Raw genomic sequence first — 17,070 nt, forward strand, 5'->3', positions numbered from 1 at the left:
AACTTCTGCTTGTATTATTATTTGCCCTGTTTTGTATTTGCCTGTCTGTTATGTTTGCCTATGTGCCGTCGGTACCTTCTGGTACCTGTTGTCCATTCGTTCCTGCTGTCACTGTCTAGTTCACGCTCCAGAGTGGACCCTGGCAACTTCCTGTGGCAAAGTCTAACTCTCACCATCTAGGGCTCTAGTGAATACCAGGAGTTGCTTAGTCACGCCCCTCTAGAGTATTACTAGACAGTGGCGCAGTGGGGGTTTTCTCCCACTGTGCTGACGGTACATAGAGCTCATGTTTTATCTGTGCTGCCTTCCATGTTTTTGTTTGTGCAATAAACTCTTATGTGTCTGTACCTGATTTCCGTTTATTGCTTGACGACGCAGTGGTCTCTCCTGGGACCTCCAACTCGTGACACATTGCCAGATATAGTCCTTACTTCCAGTTCTATTCTGACCTTTGAAGGAGATCGTTTGATGGTGTTGCTGTGGAGCTCTTGTCCGGCGTGGACTGTCGTGATTGGGATCGCCTTCTCTGCTCGTGACTGGATAAGTCTATCTCTGCTATAGTTTGTTTGTTGCTGTCTTCCCCTGCTGTTCTCCTAGACATGAGTGATGGTGACTAGTGCTCCCATCGGCCTTTCCCCACTCTAGGCTTGTTAGGGTGACTGAGGGTTTAGGCATCCTGCTCGCCGCACGGGTTCACACCCCGTCTAGGGTATCAGGGCAGACAGGTGCCAGCTTAGGGTTAGTCAGGGGTGGCCATACTATTCCCATCCATAGATAAGGGTCCCCCTTCCCCTCTGTCTGGTGCGACACGACTGCTGCTGGGATAGCGGTCGTGACAGTATATCTGGCCTTTAAAAAAAAAAAAAGTGACATTTCTTTTTTTTTTTTTTGCTTGCTGTTTTGCTTTGTATTTTTCTGTTCCACTATGGATCCGGTTACGGTTTTGGCGAAACTTACAGGGATTATCCCTTGAAGTGGCAGGATTAAAAGCAACAGTGCTGCAGCAGCAATCCTTGGGTTCCACCGTTGCTACGGGAAACCAAGGTACTCCTGAGCCAAAAGTGGCTTTACCTGATAGGTTCTCAGGAGGGAGAGACCAATTTGTAACCTTCAGAGAAGCTTGCAAATTGTTCTTCAGGTTAAGCCCTAGATCCTCCGGCGGTGAGGAACAACGGGTGGGCATTGTAATTTCTCTCCTGCAAGGAGATCCGCAGGCTTGGGCTTTCTCCCTACCATCAGACTCTCTGGCCTTACGATCAGTGGAGGAGTTTTTTGAAGCCCTGGGTCTCGTATATGATGACCCGGACAGGGTCTCACTGGCTGAGTCTACTGATACGTTATGGAACGACTCGGCCCTTAGGAGTCAGTTCTGCCAGGGGTTGTCTGAAAAATTAAAAGACGCGCTGGCGGTATACGAGGTCCCTGGGTCTCTGGAGGCTGCTATGTCTCTGTCCAACGACTCAGGGAGAGACTATTAAATTTTACGGAGGCCTCTATAGGGCAGGGATCGGTTTGTTATGATCCAGTCGAACCAATGCAAATAGGGGGCGCCACTAGACGGGTGAATCCTCCTAAGTTCCGCCGTAGGTCAGAGGTTTGTTTTCGTTGTGGGGGGAGGGGTCATTTTGTAAAGGTTTGTCCCTCAGAACCCAAGAGACCACAAACAAAGGAGCCGCCGGAAAACTAGAGTCCCCAGATTGTGCGGAGGATAACAGTCTGGGCGTATTCGTTTCATCCATACGCATGTCTCAGTTTTTGTTGTCCGCTACCGTTGAGGCGGGCAATAAGACTGAGATCTGTTCTGTCTTTTTGGACAGTGGGGCGGGGGTCAACTTGGTGGATTCACGGTTTGCTCAGGCTCTGGGTTTTACTCCGGAACCGATACGCAGAACTATTCCTGTTTTTGCCATCGACTCCTCCCCTCTTACTCAGAAAGAGTTAACTCAGATCATCCATAATATCCATCTGCAGGTAGGGGACCTCCATAAAAAGCATATCTCTTGTTATGTCCTGGACGGTCTTCCGGCTCCTATGATATTGGGGCTTCCCTGGCTGGTGACTCACAATCCAGTGGTGGATTGGCAGGCCGGGGAGATTGTGGAGTGGAGTGAACATTGTAAGGACAACTGCTTGAGTAGTAGGTGCTCTACACTCTCTGTAACATCTTTACCTGCCTTTCTGTCAGATTTTATGGATGTGTTCTCTGAGAAGGGTTGTCAGGGGTTACCACCTCATCATCCATATGATTGCCCGATTAATCTATTACCTGGGGCAAAACTACCTAAAACCCGGTTATACAATCTTTCCGGCCCGGAGAGGAAGGCTATGAAAGATTATATTTCGGAGAGTTTGGCTAAGGGACACATCAGACCCTCTTCTTCACCTGTGGCTGCAGGGTTCTTTTTCGTTAAAAAGAAAGATGGGGGCCTACATCCTTGCCTGGATTTCCGGGAATTAAACCGGATAACTATCCGAGATCCCTATCCTCTTCCTCTCATTCCCGACCTCCTTAATCAGGTTGCTGGTGCTAAATGGTTCTCCAAAATGGATCTCAGAGGAGCCTATAACCTGGTTCGCATCAAAGAGGGGGATGAGTGGAAGACGGCTTTTAATACTCCGGAAGGGCATTATGAAAATCTGGTCATGCCATTTGGTCTTACTAATGCGCCTGCGGTATTCCAACATTTTGTCAACGATATTTTTAGTCACCTTATCGGGAGATTTGTTGTGATATATCTTGATGACATCCTGGTCTATTCCCCGGATCTGGATACACATAAGATCCATGTGAGACAAGTGCTGCAGATATTAAGGGCCAACAAATTGTTTGCTAAGTTAGAAAAATGTGTGTTCGCCGTAAAAGAACTGCCATTTCTGGGGTATGTGTTGTCAGATTCAGGTTTCCGCATGGATCCAGAGAAAGTCTGGGCGATTATAGACTGGGATCTGCCTGAGAACCTGAAGGCATTGCAACGCTTCCTGGGGTTTGCCAATTTTTATAGAAAGTTTATAAAGAACTATTCCTTGGTGGTCAAACCACTGACGGACATGACCCGAAAGGGATCCGATTTTTCCAAATGGTCACATGCAGCCTTTGCATCTCTGAAGGAGAGATTCACCTCGGCCCCTATTCTCGTACAGCCAGATGTCTCGCTTCCTTTTATTGTAGAGGTTGACGCATCAGAGGTGGGGGTGGGAGCGGTACTATCTCAGGGCCCGTCCCCTGGTGAATGGCGTCCGTGTGCTTTCTTTTCGAAGAAATTGTCTACTGCAGAAAGGAACTATGATATTGGCAACAGGGAACTTTTGGCTATTAAGTTGGCTTTTGAGGAGTGGCGTCATTTTTTGGAGGGGGCGGTTCATCCCGTCACGGTGATTACTGATCACAAAAACGTATTATATCTGGAGTCTGCTAAACGTCTCACCCCTAGACAGGCTCGGTGGTCGTTATTTTTTACTAGGTTTAATTTTGTAATAACCTATCGCCCGGGGGCAAAGAATACTAAGGCGGATGCATTGTCTCAAAGTTTTCCTGGAGGGGGTGATGTTGAGGTACCAGAGCCCATTTTGCAAAAGGGGGTGGTGGTCTCTGCATTACACTCAGGTTTAGAGGGGAGAGTGTTGGAAGCTCAGGGGGACGCCCCGGCCTCCTGCCCCTCAGGTAAACTGTTTGTGCCAGAAAATTTACGCCTGGAGATACTAAAAGAACACCATAACTCCACACTGGCAGGACACCCAGGTAGTAGGGCAACCTCTGAATTAGTGTCTCGTCAGTTCTGGTGGCCTAAGTGGCGCCAGGAGGTGTTGAATTTTGTGTCTGCATGTGCTACCTGTGCTCGTTCTAAGGTAGATCATACTCGTCCGGCAGGGCGTCTTTTACCTCTAGCCATCCCCAACAGGCCTTGGACGCACCTATCAATGGATTTCATTACGGATCTACCAGTATCAGCGGGGAAAACTGTTATTCTTGTAGTTGTTGACAGATTCAGTAAAATGGTGCACTTTATTGCTCTTGCCGCATTGCCTAATGCTAACACACTGGCTCAGGTTTTCATTGACCACATCGTGAAGCTTCACGGGGTCCCTTCCGATATTGTTTCGGATCGTGGTACCCAATTCGTTTCTAAATTTTGGAAAGCTTTTTGTTCTCGTTTAGGGGTTCATCTGTCGTTTTCTTCATCTTTCCATCCACAGTCCAACGGTCAGACTGAACGTACCAATCAAAACCTAGAGACATATTAGAGATGCTTTGTTTCCGAAAATCAGGAGGAATGGTCATCTTATTTACCGTTAGCCGAGTTTGCCATTAATAATCGTTGTCAAGAATCCACCGATAAGTCACCATTTTTTGGTGCGTATGGTTTCCATCCTCAGTTTTGTACGTTTAGTGAGGGGGGGCCGTCTGGGATTCCCGAGGAGGAACGATTTGCGTCTTCACTTTCTTCAGTGTGGCAGAGTGTGCAAGAAAGTTTGAAGAGAATGGGTGGTAGATACAAACGTGTGGCTGATAGGAGGCGCTCTGAAGGTCCGGACCTTGGGGTGAATGACTTGGTGTGGTTGTCTACCAGAAATATCAAGTTGAAGGTTCCCTCGTGGAAATTAGGTCCGAGATTTATTGGTCCTTATAGGGTAATTAATATCATTAACCCGGTGGCTTTTCGTCTGGAGCTACCTCAGACTCTAAGGATCCATAATGTCTTCCACAGATCTCTGCTTAAGAGATATGTAGAACCTCCTGAACCATTGCCACTACCGCCTCCACCGGTGGTTGTTGATGGCAGTCTTGAGTTTCAGGTAGAAAAGATTGTTGACTCACGATATGTTCGCCGCTCTCTTCAGTACCTGGTGCACTGGAGAGGTTATGGTTCCGAAGAGAGAATGTGGGTTCCAGCTTCAGAGATAAAAGCGGACAGACTCATTCGGGCTTTTCATAGCTCCCATCCGGAGAGGCCTGGTCTTGAGGGTCCGGGGGCCCCTCGTAGAAAGGGGGGTACTGTCACGACTGTGACTGATCCAGACAGGTCTGGGAGGAGAAGGTCGCAGCGACTTGCTACTCGTGATAGCTTGTGAGTTTGCTCCATGGTTCAGGGTATGTCATCCGGGTTTTGCCTTGTGAACCTTTTTGTCCTGACTGGGAGTTTGGAGGCATCCTTCTCAGGTGAGTCCTGTCTGCCACTCCCAGCTACTATATTAGTTTCAGTTTCACTTGCAGTCATTGCCAGATATAGTCCTTACTTCCAGTTCTATTCTGACCTTTGAAGGAGATCGTTTGATGGTGTTGCTGTGGAGCTCTTGTCCGGCGTGGACTGTCGTGATTGGGATCGCCTTCTCTGCTCGTGACTGGATAAGTCTATCTCTGCTATAGTTTGTTTGTTGCTGTCTTCCCCTGCTGTTCTCCTAGACATGAGTGATGGTGACTAGTGCTCCCATCGGCCTTTCCCCACTCTAGGCTTGTTAGGGTGACTGAGGGTTTAGGCATCCTGCTCGCCGCACGGGTTCACACCCTGTCTAGGGTATCAGGGCAGACAGGTGCCAGCTTAGGGTTAGTCAGGGGTGGCCATACTATTCCCATCCGTAGATAAGGGTCCCCCTTCCCCTCCGTCTGGTGCGACACGACTGCTGCTGGGATAGCGGTCGTGACAAAACCAGTCTCATTGAGCAGGATATTCCGGGATCTCATCAATAGAGAAGTTATAAGAATAGAGTTAAGTATTGGCTAGAAATAAGTCTGTTGAGGACAGACATATTGGTAATAGTGTGTACTACACACGTGTATCGCCCGTATGGGTGATATGAGAAACCGGCACCCAGCGCCGGTTTCTCATATCACCCATACGGGCGATACATGTGTGTAGTACATATCATTCCAATTAAGGGGGACAACAGGACCTTAACAGATTACTGAGCAGCGGACCTTCCCTTTAGGCAGGTCGACGAACCTAGACAACGGTAGCGCAGGGGGATTTCCCAAAATCTATATTGGTAATAGTTTTGGCCTGGATAAGGATAAGATTTGTTTTTCCCATTAAAGTTAGCTACATAAAAGTTCTGATTAATTATAAGACAATGTATGACATAATTATTATATGGTATACATATATATATATACAGAGGAATGTGATACTTATTGTAAGATTAGTACATTGTAGGATAAAACATGTATTTAAAGTATGGCTCCATCCTCTCTTTTCTATTTTTGTACAAAGACACATAGAGGTTGGGTCCATATACACTCACCTAAAGAATTATTAGGAACACCTGTTCTATTTCTCATTAATGCAATTATCTAGTCAACCAATCACATGGCAGTTGCTTCAATGCATTTAGGGGTGTGGTCCTGGTCAAGACAATCTCCTGAACTCCAAACTGAATATCAGAATGGGAAAGAAAGGTGATTTAAGCAATTTTGAGCGTGGCATGGTTGTTGGTGCCAGGCAATCTGCTCAGTTACTGGGATTTTCACGCACAACCATTTCTAGGGTTTACAAAGAATGGTGTGAAAAGGGAAAAACATCCAGTATGCGGCAGTCCTGTGGGCAAAAATGCCTTGTGGATGCTAGAGGTCAGAGGAGAATGGGCCGACTGATTCAAGCTGATAGAAGAGCAACGTTGACTGAAATAACCACTCGTTACAACCGAGGTATGCAGCAAAGCATTTGTGAAGCCACAACACACACAACCTTGAGGCGGATGGGCTACAACAGCAGAAGACCCCACCGGGTACCACTCATCTCCACTACAAATAGGAAAAAGAGGCTACAATTTGCACGAGCTCACCAAAATTGGACTGTTGAAGACTGGAAAAATGTTGCCTGGTCTGATGAGTCTCGATTTCTGTTGAGACATTCAAATGGTAGAGTCCGAATTTGGCGTAAACAGAATGAGAACATGTATCCATCCTCTGATGGCTACTTCCAGCAGGATAATTCACCATGTCACAAAGCTCGAATCATTTCAAATTGGTTTCTTGAACATGACAATGAGTTCACTGTACTAAAATGGCCCCCACAGTCACCAGATCTCAACCCAATAGAGCATCTTTGGGATGTGGTGGAACGGGAGCTTCGTGCCCTGGATGTGCATCCCTCAAATCTCCATCAACTGCAAGATGCTATCCTATCAATATGGGCCAACATTTCTATAGAATGCTATCAGCACCTTGTTGAATCAATGCCACGTAGAATTAAGGCAGTTCTGAAGGCAAAAGGGGGTCCAACACCGTATTAGTATGGTGTTCCTAATAATTCTTTAGGTGAGTATATATAGGAGGTGGCTGTAATGATAGTCCTCCCTGACTCTCTTTTTATAGATACTAGCAATCTCCCCAACTTGACCAAAGGTGTGCAAACGCTCAATAAATGTTCTGCAGTGCCCAACTGCAGGGTGCAGTCCTAGATCAAATGGTTAGTCCATCTAGATAGTGTGGTGGGTGCCAGAAGCAATTAACCCTCACTACGGGCAATAAAGTATAAAGCCATAGCTGTGCGTTACTTTTACTGTCTCAGTCCAAGCACAGCCTCTTTAATGCTCATCAACCTTCTGTAGCAATTCAATACTTTCTTGTCTCAGAGACTAAAGAGTTTATCCTATCTTAGACAATGAGGGCATATCGCTAGGATATGGCCCCATTGTCTGATAGGTGCGGATCCCACCTCTGGGACCCGTACCTACAAGGAGAACGGAGCCGGGGAGAGTTGTGGCTTGAGTTTCCCGCGGCCCGACCACCACCAGGCGCAGCTCCCTGCCTCTCCTATGAAGTGAATGGGAGCGCACCGCGCATGCGCAGCCACCGCTTCCATTCATTTCTGAAACTCCATTGCGACACATAGGAATAGATTTCATCACAAACCTTCCACCATCATCTGTATGCATGTTCATGTGGGGGGTGGTGGATCATTTTTGTAAAATAGCCCATTTCAACCGTTTACCCGGTTTATCTTCTGCTGCACAATTAGCTCTGCTCTTTATAGAGCATATTGTCTGTCTACATAGAATGCCTCAGTACATCATCTATAATAGAGGGGAGCAATTTAGTTCAAAATTCTGGAGTGTTCTTTGTGGACTACTGGATGTCAAATTGAACTTCTCTTCAGCCTATCACCCTCAATCCAATGGACAGGTTGTGTGGATAAGGCTACTTTCACACTTGCGTTCGGAGTTCCGCTTGTGAGCTCCGTTTGAAGGCTCTCGCAAGCGGCCCCGAACGCATCCGTCCAGCCCCAATGCATTCTGAGAGGATGCGGATCCGCTCAGAATGCCTCAGTCTGGCTCCGCTTGGCCTCCGTTCCGCTCAGCAGGCGGACACCCGAACGCAGCTTGCAGCATTCGGGTGTCCGCCTGGCCGTGCGGAGCCAAACGGATCGTCCAGACTTACAATGTAATTCAATGGGGACGGATCCGTTTGAAGTTTACACAATATGGCTCAATTTTCAAACGGATCTGTCCCCCATTGACTTTCAATGCAAAGTCTGGACGGATCCGTCTGACTAACTTTCACACTTAGATTTTTTTGTGAAATATGCAGACACCAGATGGATCCGCTCCGAACGCAAGTGTGAAAGTAGCCTTAATCAGATCAATTTATTTTTTCTTGTCAAAACAACTGGGTCTCATTGCTCCCATGGGCCAAGTTCGTATAACAAGTCTCCTTTTTTCATTTTATATGAGCAACATGTGCATGTGCCTCTTCCTTTTTCTACCTCTTTAGATGTGCCTGCCACAGATGCAACTTTCAAACTTTTTCTTAAAGGGATTGTGTCACTTCAGCAAATAGCATTTATCATGTAGAGAAAGTTAATACCAGGCACTTCCTAATGTATTGTGATTGTCCATATTGCCTCCTTTGCTGGCTAAACCCATTTTTCATCACATTATACACTGCTCCTTTCCATGGTTATGACTACTGCTGCAGTCCATCAGTGGTGGACGTGCTTGCACACTATAGGAAACAACACCAGCCTATGTGAGCTCCCACGGTACTGGCCACCAGAGAGGCCACTGCTTTTTCCTATAGTGTACAAGCACAACCACCACTAATAGATTGCAGAGTGGTTGTAACCGTGGAAAAGAGCAGTGTATGATGTGATGGAAAAATGAATCCAGACAGTAAAGGAGGCAATATGGACAATCACATTAGCAAGTACCTTATATTAACTTTCTCTACATGATGAATGCCACTTGCTGACGTGACACAACCCGTTTAAGATCTGGCAGGAGACTAAAGCTTCTCTGCTTTAAGAGTCAGCCTGTATGAACAGATCTGTTTTTACAAATCCTCTGTATTCACTCCTGCTCCAGAAGGTTCTAAAGATGAATTCAAAGTCAAGAACATCTTGGATATAAAAAGAGTCAGGGGCAAAATGTTCTACCTAGTGGGCTGCAAAGGCTTTGGTCCAGAAGAGAAATCCTGGGAGCGTGCATAAAACAATGCTCCAGCTCCTCCAAAGAAATTTTCACAAAAGTTTGGACCAAAGAAGAGAGGGTGTAAGGGGGGATATTGTTATATACTCTGCTTCCTGGTTTCCTGGCGGTTTGGGGCTCTCCCTCTTCTGCTGCCTGGCGTGTCTGGCCACTGAAGGAGTGCTGTTCAGCACCTTCACAGGCTGTGGCCTGCTTCTTGACGACACTTCCTCTTTCTGCCTATAAAGCTGCTTGATCTCCCCAGCCAATGGCTAGTCATTCTGGGGTACTTAAGGCACTAGTTCACTAGTATCCAGCAAAGTTGTGCCATTCTACACTTCGTCTGCCTGACCTAACTTCTGTCTGATTTCCGTTTTGACGCTCAGCTGTGTGCCCTCACCTAACTAATCAAGTCCTATTCCTAACTACTCTTTGCCTGTCCCCTTGGTTTTCCACACCAGTGTCTCTTCAACCCCATGGGTCCTCTGTAGCGAAGTCCAGATCCCTGCATAGGGATTAAATGGGTAAGACCAGGTGGGTTGGGGGGGGGGGGGGGGGCACTTAGATAATGCCCTTGGAAACAAGTCAAATCTGTTCAAGTGACACAGTGGGTCTCTAAGGTGCGCAGGTGGATGGTGACAAACTCACTCCGCCAACTGAGGAACACTGGAGCGGCTTTACTAAAGGTGATTTTGCAATACAGCGATAAACTCTTGTACTTGTGAAACAGGTAAATTAATATTCAATAGGGACGCTGTCTGTTTAATAAACTAAGTTGCTAGCAGGGAGGGTGTAACTACAGTCTCTGTGGAATTGGTTTAACTTTATACGGTCTCTCAGGGGCCAAACTTACTGTTCCTGCTAGCCGGCGAGGGACCCTCCTTGTGCTCGATCTTTCTCTCTCCATGGTGGAACCTCTTTGCTGCAGTGAAGAATCTGGTCAAGCACTTCTGAGGCCTTGCTTGTCTGGCACATGTGCTCCATCCACACTCTGCTCTCTTGCATTGGTTTGTGTTGCACTCTTCCTTCAGTGCCACACTATCCTCTGCCTGCCACAGCCTCTCTGTAACTGTCTGGGCTGCACTGCTTCACTTGGGTGGCCACATCACACCACCCCAGAGCTCTGGTAACGGACCCTGCTTTGGATCTCCTGCACTGATCTCCTCTCCTTCTCCAGGCACTGGCTGAACTGCTCTTGTAGCAGGCTTTGTCTTCCCCTGTTATCTGTAGCTGGGAACTGGCTCCCACTGCTGGACTAGAATTATGACCAGTGGCGGATTACAATAGGGACGTTCGGGTCGGCAGCCCCGGGCCCAGCACCGCTGGGGGGCCCAACGCCGACCCAAATGCCCACATACTGCGGCGGGGCATGGCAGCGCATAGCTCCCTGTCCCATCGCCGATCACCGCCATAGGCTTCAGGCCTAGTAGGCCTGAGGCCTATACGGTACTGAAATCCCGACGCAGGGGGGCGTGATGACGTTATCGCGCGCCTGTGCCGGGATGCAGCACTGTTGTCACGGAACCATGAACCAGACGTACAACAAGAGATAAGTGAAAATAAGAAGGCTTTATTGAAAATAAAGCTGTAAAGCAAAAGTCCAAACGAATGGTGAAACCGAAGCAGAGTCTTAGAGAGGCCAGAGATCAGGAACCAGAAGGGTAGTCAGACGAAGCCAGGATCAGGAACCAGCAGGGTAGTCAGACAAAGCCAGGATCAGGAACCAGCAGGGTAGTCAGACGAAGCCAGGATCAGGAACCAGAAGCAGCAGCAGTCTTAGAAGCATGTGAACACAGGAGGACCAAGCAAGGAACTGAAGCCACAGACCTCCTATATATATGAGCTAGGTATCCAGCTCCTCCCAGTGGGAAGGAGGAGCCGCAGGGTGGAAGGCTACAGAAACCCAGAAACCAAGATGGCCGCCAGCACATGTCAAACGAAGGAGAACAGCAAGAAGGTAAGACCATGACAGTACCTCCCCCTCAAAGGCCCCTCCTCCGCAGAGCAAAAAACGGTTTCTGAGGGAAGCGTGCGTGGAAGGCTCGGAGCAAGGCAGGAGCATGGACATCTGCGGAGGAAACCCAGGAACGCTCCTCTGGACCATAACCACGCCAATGGACCAAAAACTGCACCCGACCGCGGACCAGGCGTGAGTCCAGGATATTGCTCACCTCATACTCCTCATGATTGCCCACTCGGACCGGACGAGGCCGAGGAACCGAGGAAGTGAAACGATTACACACCAGTGGCTTCAACAGGGAGACATGAAACACGTTAGAGATCCGCATGCCAGGAGGAAGCGCAAGGGCATAGGCTACCGGGTTTACCCTGCGAAGCACTCAGAAGGGACCAACAAAGCGAGGCGCCAGCTTGGGAGTGGGCACTCGAAGGTTGAGGTTGCGGGTGGACAACCATACACGGTCTCCGACCTGGTAGGAAGGAGCAGGCGCTCGTCTGCGATCAGCCTGGAGTCTCTGGCGCTGCGCAGAGGCCACAAGGGACTTCTGGATCTGTACCCAAGAAGCACGTAGGACGGAAAGGTGATCCTCCACAGCCGGAATATCCTGGGGAGAGAATACCTCCGGTAACACGGCAGGTTGGAACCCATAATTGGCCATGAAGGGAGACGTCCCAGAGGAAGAGTTCACCGCCGTGTTCCTGGCAAACTCAGCCCAAGGCAGAAGGTCAACCCAATTGTCTTGGTGATCGGAGACATAGCAACGAAGGAATTGCTCCAAGGCCTGATTGGATCGTTCTGCGGCCCCATTGGACTGAGGGTGGTAGGCCGAGGAGAAGGAGAGATGAATCCCCAACTGGGAGCAAAAGGCGCGCCAGAACCTGGACACAAACTGACTCCCCCGATCCGACACAATCTCCTTGGGCAAACCGTGCAACCGGAAGACCTCCCTGGCAAAAATCGTGGCCAACTCTTGTGCAGAGGGTAACTTCTTGAGAGGAACACAGTGGCACATTTTGGAAAACCGATCCACAATCATGAGAATGACCGTATGGCCTCGGGGTGCAGGGAGGTCCACGTAGGGAAGGCCACCAGAACAGACGTGAAACAGCCCAGGACAGCTGATTCTTTCCAGGATGCCCCGCGGTCTTGGAGTTATGGTAGGTTCGCAACAACCGAGTGCGCAACTCCTCAGGCACAAAACATCTGCCGTTGGGTCTCCCAGAGGGAGCACCAGATTGAGCCGCCAAAATCTGCTCACCCAGGGGAGAGGTCAGGCTGGTGCGAATGGCGGCCAGGATCTGATTCGGAGGTATGACCGAAGTCGAAATCGACTCCTCCCTGGACAGCTCGGAGTACTGCCGTGATAGGGCATCCGCCCTGATGTTCTTGGAACCGGGTAGGTAGGAGACCACGTAATTAAAACGTGACAAGAACAGAGCCCATCTGGCCTGACGTGGTGTCAATCTCTTGGCCTCAGAAAGGTAGGTCAGATTCTTATGGTCCGTCAGGATGAGAACCGGAACCACCGAACCCTCGAGCAAGTGCCTCCATTCTTTAAGGGCCTGCACGATGGCCAATAACTCCCTGTCACCAATCTGATAGTTGCACTCCGCGGAAGACAGTTTCCGGGAGTAAAACCCACAAGGAAGCAGAGGACCTTCTGGTGTTCTACGCTGAGACAGAAGGGCGCCTACTCCCGTCTCAGACGCGTCCACCTCGAGGACAAAGGGCAACCCAGGGTTGGGATGCGACAGAATCGGAGCCGACACAAAAGCGGACTTTAGGGCCTCAAAAGCTCGGATGGCCTCGAGCGGCCAGACCTGGGAATTACTGCCCTTCCTGGTCAGATCCGTGAGAGGCTTGGCCAGCATGGAAAAGTCCCTGATGAACTTCCGATAATAGTTGGCGAAGCCCAAAAAGCGCTGCAGGGAACGAAGACCACTGGGCTGGGGCCACTGTAAGACAGCCGAAACCTTCTCAGGATCCATGGAGAACCCCTCAGCGGAAATGATGTAACCTAAGAAGGTTACCTGGGATCGGTGAAATTCGCATTTCTCAAGCTTACCGAACAGCTTGTTCTCTTGTAACCGTTGCAACACTCGTCTGACATCCAGAATGTGGGCCTCCATGGATTCAGAATATACCAAGATGTCATCCAAATAGACCACCACACACTGCTGCAACAGGTCACGGAAAACATCGTTGATGAATTCCTGAAAGACTGCGGGCGCATTGCACAACCCAAAGGGCATAACCAAGGATTCATAATGACCGGTCCTGGTGTTAAACGCGGTCTTCCACTCATCGCCCGCCTTGATCCTTACCAGGTTATATGCCGCCCTCAGGTCGAGTTTGGTAAAGACCGTGGCCCCTTTAAGGCGATCGAACAGCTCGGAAATCAAGGGTATCGGGTAAGCGTTCTTGATCGTGATGCGATTGAGACCCCTGTAATCGATGCAAGGCCTCAACTCACCGCCCTTCTTTTTCACAAAGAAAAATCCAGCCCCTGCCGGGGACGAGGATTTGCGAATGTGTCCGCGTGAAAGCGCCTCCCTCACGTACTCCTCCATGGCCTCATTCTCCGCTACCGACAGTGGATAGACTTTGCCACGAGGAGGAACGGCACCAGGTTGTAACTCTATGGCACAATCGTATGGGCGGTGCGGAGGTAGGGCAACCGCGCGCACCTTATCGAATACATCCCGGTACTCCTCGTATTCAGGAGGCAACAGAGAGTCCGAGGAAGTACACAGCAACTTGACAGACCCATGGATGCAACTAGCCCCACACTGCGGTGACCACGAGAGGATCTCGGCCGATCTCCAATCGAAAGTCGGATTATGCTTCTGGAGCCAGGGGTACCCCAAGACCACCGAGTAGTGTGGAGACGAAATAACCTGGAGGCAGACCGACTCTTTGTGAACGGCACCAATGGCTATCCCCACTGGAAGGGTCTCATGAGTCACGTGTGACGACAGAAGGGGTCTGCCGTCTATCGCCTCAAGGGCCAGTGGGGAACCTCGAGCCTGCAGAGGAATGGAATTGGTGGCAGCGAACACACTATCAATGAACAAACCACCAGCACCAGAGTCCACCAACGCCTGGGTCGTCACCAAGCCCCCGACCCAGGAGAGGACAACAGTGATCAGTGGTTTGTCAACACGGGAAACCGGGGACGAGGAGACTGCACCCAAGATCTGCCCCCGACAGGATCTCAGGTACGAGCGTTTCCCGGACGGTTCGGACATGCCAACCGAAAATGCCCACCGAGACCACAGTACATGCATCGACCCTCGCGTCTCCGGAGTACCCTCTCCCCCTCGGACAGGCGAGCAAACCCCAGCTGCATGGGTTCACCCCCAGACAAGTCATCCCCAGGAGGCGTGGGAGGAGAGGGAGGCACGGGTGGGACAGCAAACGTAGGCGCCAATCTGTTAGAAGACCTCCGCAGGCTCTCCTTAAAGGAAGGTCTCTCCCTGAGTCTGGTGTCAATCAAAATCAGGAAAGAAATAAGAGACTCGAGCTCCACTGGTAGGTCCTTAGCTGCAACCTCATCCTTCAAGGCATCCGAGAGACCATGAGAGAAAGCAGCGACCAGAGCCTCATTATTCCAGCCCACCTCTGCTGCCAGGGTACGAAACTCAATGGCGTATTCAGCTACGGATCGTGAACCCTGTCTGATGGACATAAGGAGCTTCGCGGCAGAGGCAGCACGAGCCGGCACATCGAATACCTTCCGAAGAGAAGCAACAAAACCGGAAAACTCGGCAACCACCGGATTGTTGTTCTCCCATAAAGGGCTGGCCCAGGCCAAGGCCTTGTCCGAGAGCAGCGAGATCAAGAAGCCCACCTTTGATCTCTCAGTAGGAAAGGCATGTGGCAGCAACTCGAAATAAATGCCCACCTGGTTAAGGAAACCTCGGCACTGAGTTGGCTCTCCCCCAAAGCGCTGTGGAAGAGGGGCAGAACCGGTCATACCCCGAAACACCGCAGGCGCAACAACAGGTGTCGGGGTAGACTCTGGCGCAACAACCGGAGCGGCAGTAGGAGCGACAACCGACCCATCGGCAACGGGAGCGAAATGAGCCGTGCGTTCAAGCAGGGTTTGCAACGCCACAGCGAACCGACCCAACAGGTGATCCTGCTGATCAAGTCTGGCAACCAGCATGGGTAGCGAGGATGGCCCTGTACCGTCAGAACTCATGGCTTGGTCCTAATGTCACGGAACCATGAACCAGACGTACAACAAGAGATAAGTGAAAATAAGAAGGCTTTATTGAAAATAAAGCTGTAAAGCAAAAGTCCAAACGAATGGTGAAACCGAAGCAGAGTCTTAGAGAGGCCAGAGATCAGGAACCAGAAGGGTAGTCAGACGAAGCCAGGATCAGGAACCAGCAGGGTAGTCAGACGAAGCCAGGATCAGGAACCAGCAGGGTAGTCAGACGAAGCCAGGATCAGGAACCAGAAGCAGCAGCAGTCTTAGAAGCATGTGAACACAGGAGGACCAAGCAAGGAACTGAAGCCACAGACCTCCTATATATATGAGCTAGGCATCCAGCTCCTCCCAGTGGGAAGGAGGAGCCGCAGGGTGGAAGGCTACAGAAACCCAGAAACCAAGATGGCCGCCAGCACATGTCAAACGAAGGAGAACAGCAAGAAGGTAAGACCATGACAACTGTGACATGTGCACGCCTGCCTCATCCCGCCTTCCTCTGCGAGAAAGCGCCTGGTCCTGGACATAGGTGAGTATTTAGCTTTAATTGTTTATTTTTTATTTTTATTTCATGTGCCTACTTTGGGGGACACACAAGAGGACATATTAGTAAAGAGACATAGAGTACATCTGGGGGGGGGGGATGTGGGGGCTGTGTGGGGCCAAATTATTATGGGAGGGACTACTATGTGGGGGCAAATTCCTATATGGGGCAGTGTGGGGGCAAATTACTATGTGGGGGCAGTGTGGGGCCAAATTATTACGGGAGGGACTACTATGTGGGGGCAAATTACTATATGGGGCAGTGTGGGGGCAAATTACTATGTGGGGGCAAATTATTATGGGAGGGACTACTATGTGGGGGAAAATTACTATATGGGGCAGTTTGGGGGCAAATTACTATGTGGGGGCAGTTTGGGGGCAAATTATTATGGGAGGGACTACTATGTGGGGGCAAATTACTATATGGGGCAGTGTGGGGGCAAATTACTATGTGGGGGAAAATTATTATGGAAAGGGACTACTATGTGGGGGCAATTTATTATATGGGGCAGATTACTATGTGGGGCAGTGTGGGGCAAATTACTATGTAGGGGAAATTACTGTGTGGGGGAAAACTATTATATGGGGGCAGTTTAGGGGAAATTACTGTGTGGGGGCAAATTACTATGGGGGGATTACTATGTGGGGGCAGTGTGGTGGAAATTACTATATGGGGGTGTTGCTATTGGGGAGGCACTGTAGGGGCAATTCTATTATTTTTGGGGACACTATACAGGGATTATTGCCTGGAGCCCAATAGAGGGTGTTATTATTACTCGGGGCACTCTAGGGGACATTATAGCTGCTGTGGACACTATAGGGACATTTGGGGTAATTTATCAAACTGGTGTAAAGCAGAACTGGCTTAGTTGCCCATAGCAGCCAATCAGGTTCCACCATTCATTTTTGACAGCTCTTTTGGAAATCCAGTTCTACTTTACACCAGTTTGATAAA

General features: G+C 49.6%; 1 protein-coding gene across 1 annotated transcript in view; it reads right to left on the reverse strand.

Annotated features, from left to right (window-relative positions):
- The window catches only part of DESI2 (desumoylating isopeptidase 2), a 107,552-nt gene extending 97,219 nt beyond the window's left edge, over positions 1 to 10,333 (reverse strand). The window contains exon 1 of the mRNA XM_040429451.1: positions 10,253 to 10,333. Within this exon, the coding sequence (XP_040285385.1) occupies positions 10,253 to 10,306 (54 nt within the window). The 5' untranslated portion in view covers positions 10,307 to 10,333. The remainder of the gene's footprint in view (positions 1 to 10,252) is intronic.
- Positions 10,334 to 17,070: the final 6,737 nt, after the last annotated feature.

The sequence above is a fragment of the Bufo bufo genome, chromosome 4 (genome assembly GCF_905171765.1).
Source record: "Bufo bufo chromosome 4, aBufBuf1.1, whole genome shotgun sequence".
In the NCBI taxonomy this organism is placed as follows: domain Eukaryota; kingdom Metazoa; phylum Chordata; class Amphibia; order Anura; family Bufonidae; genus Bufo; species Bufo bufo.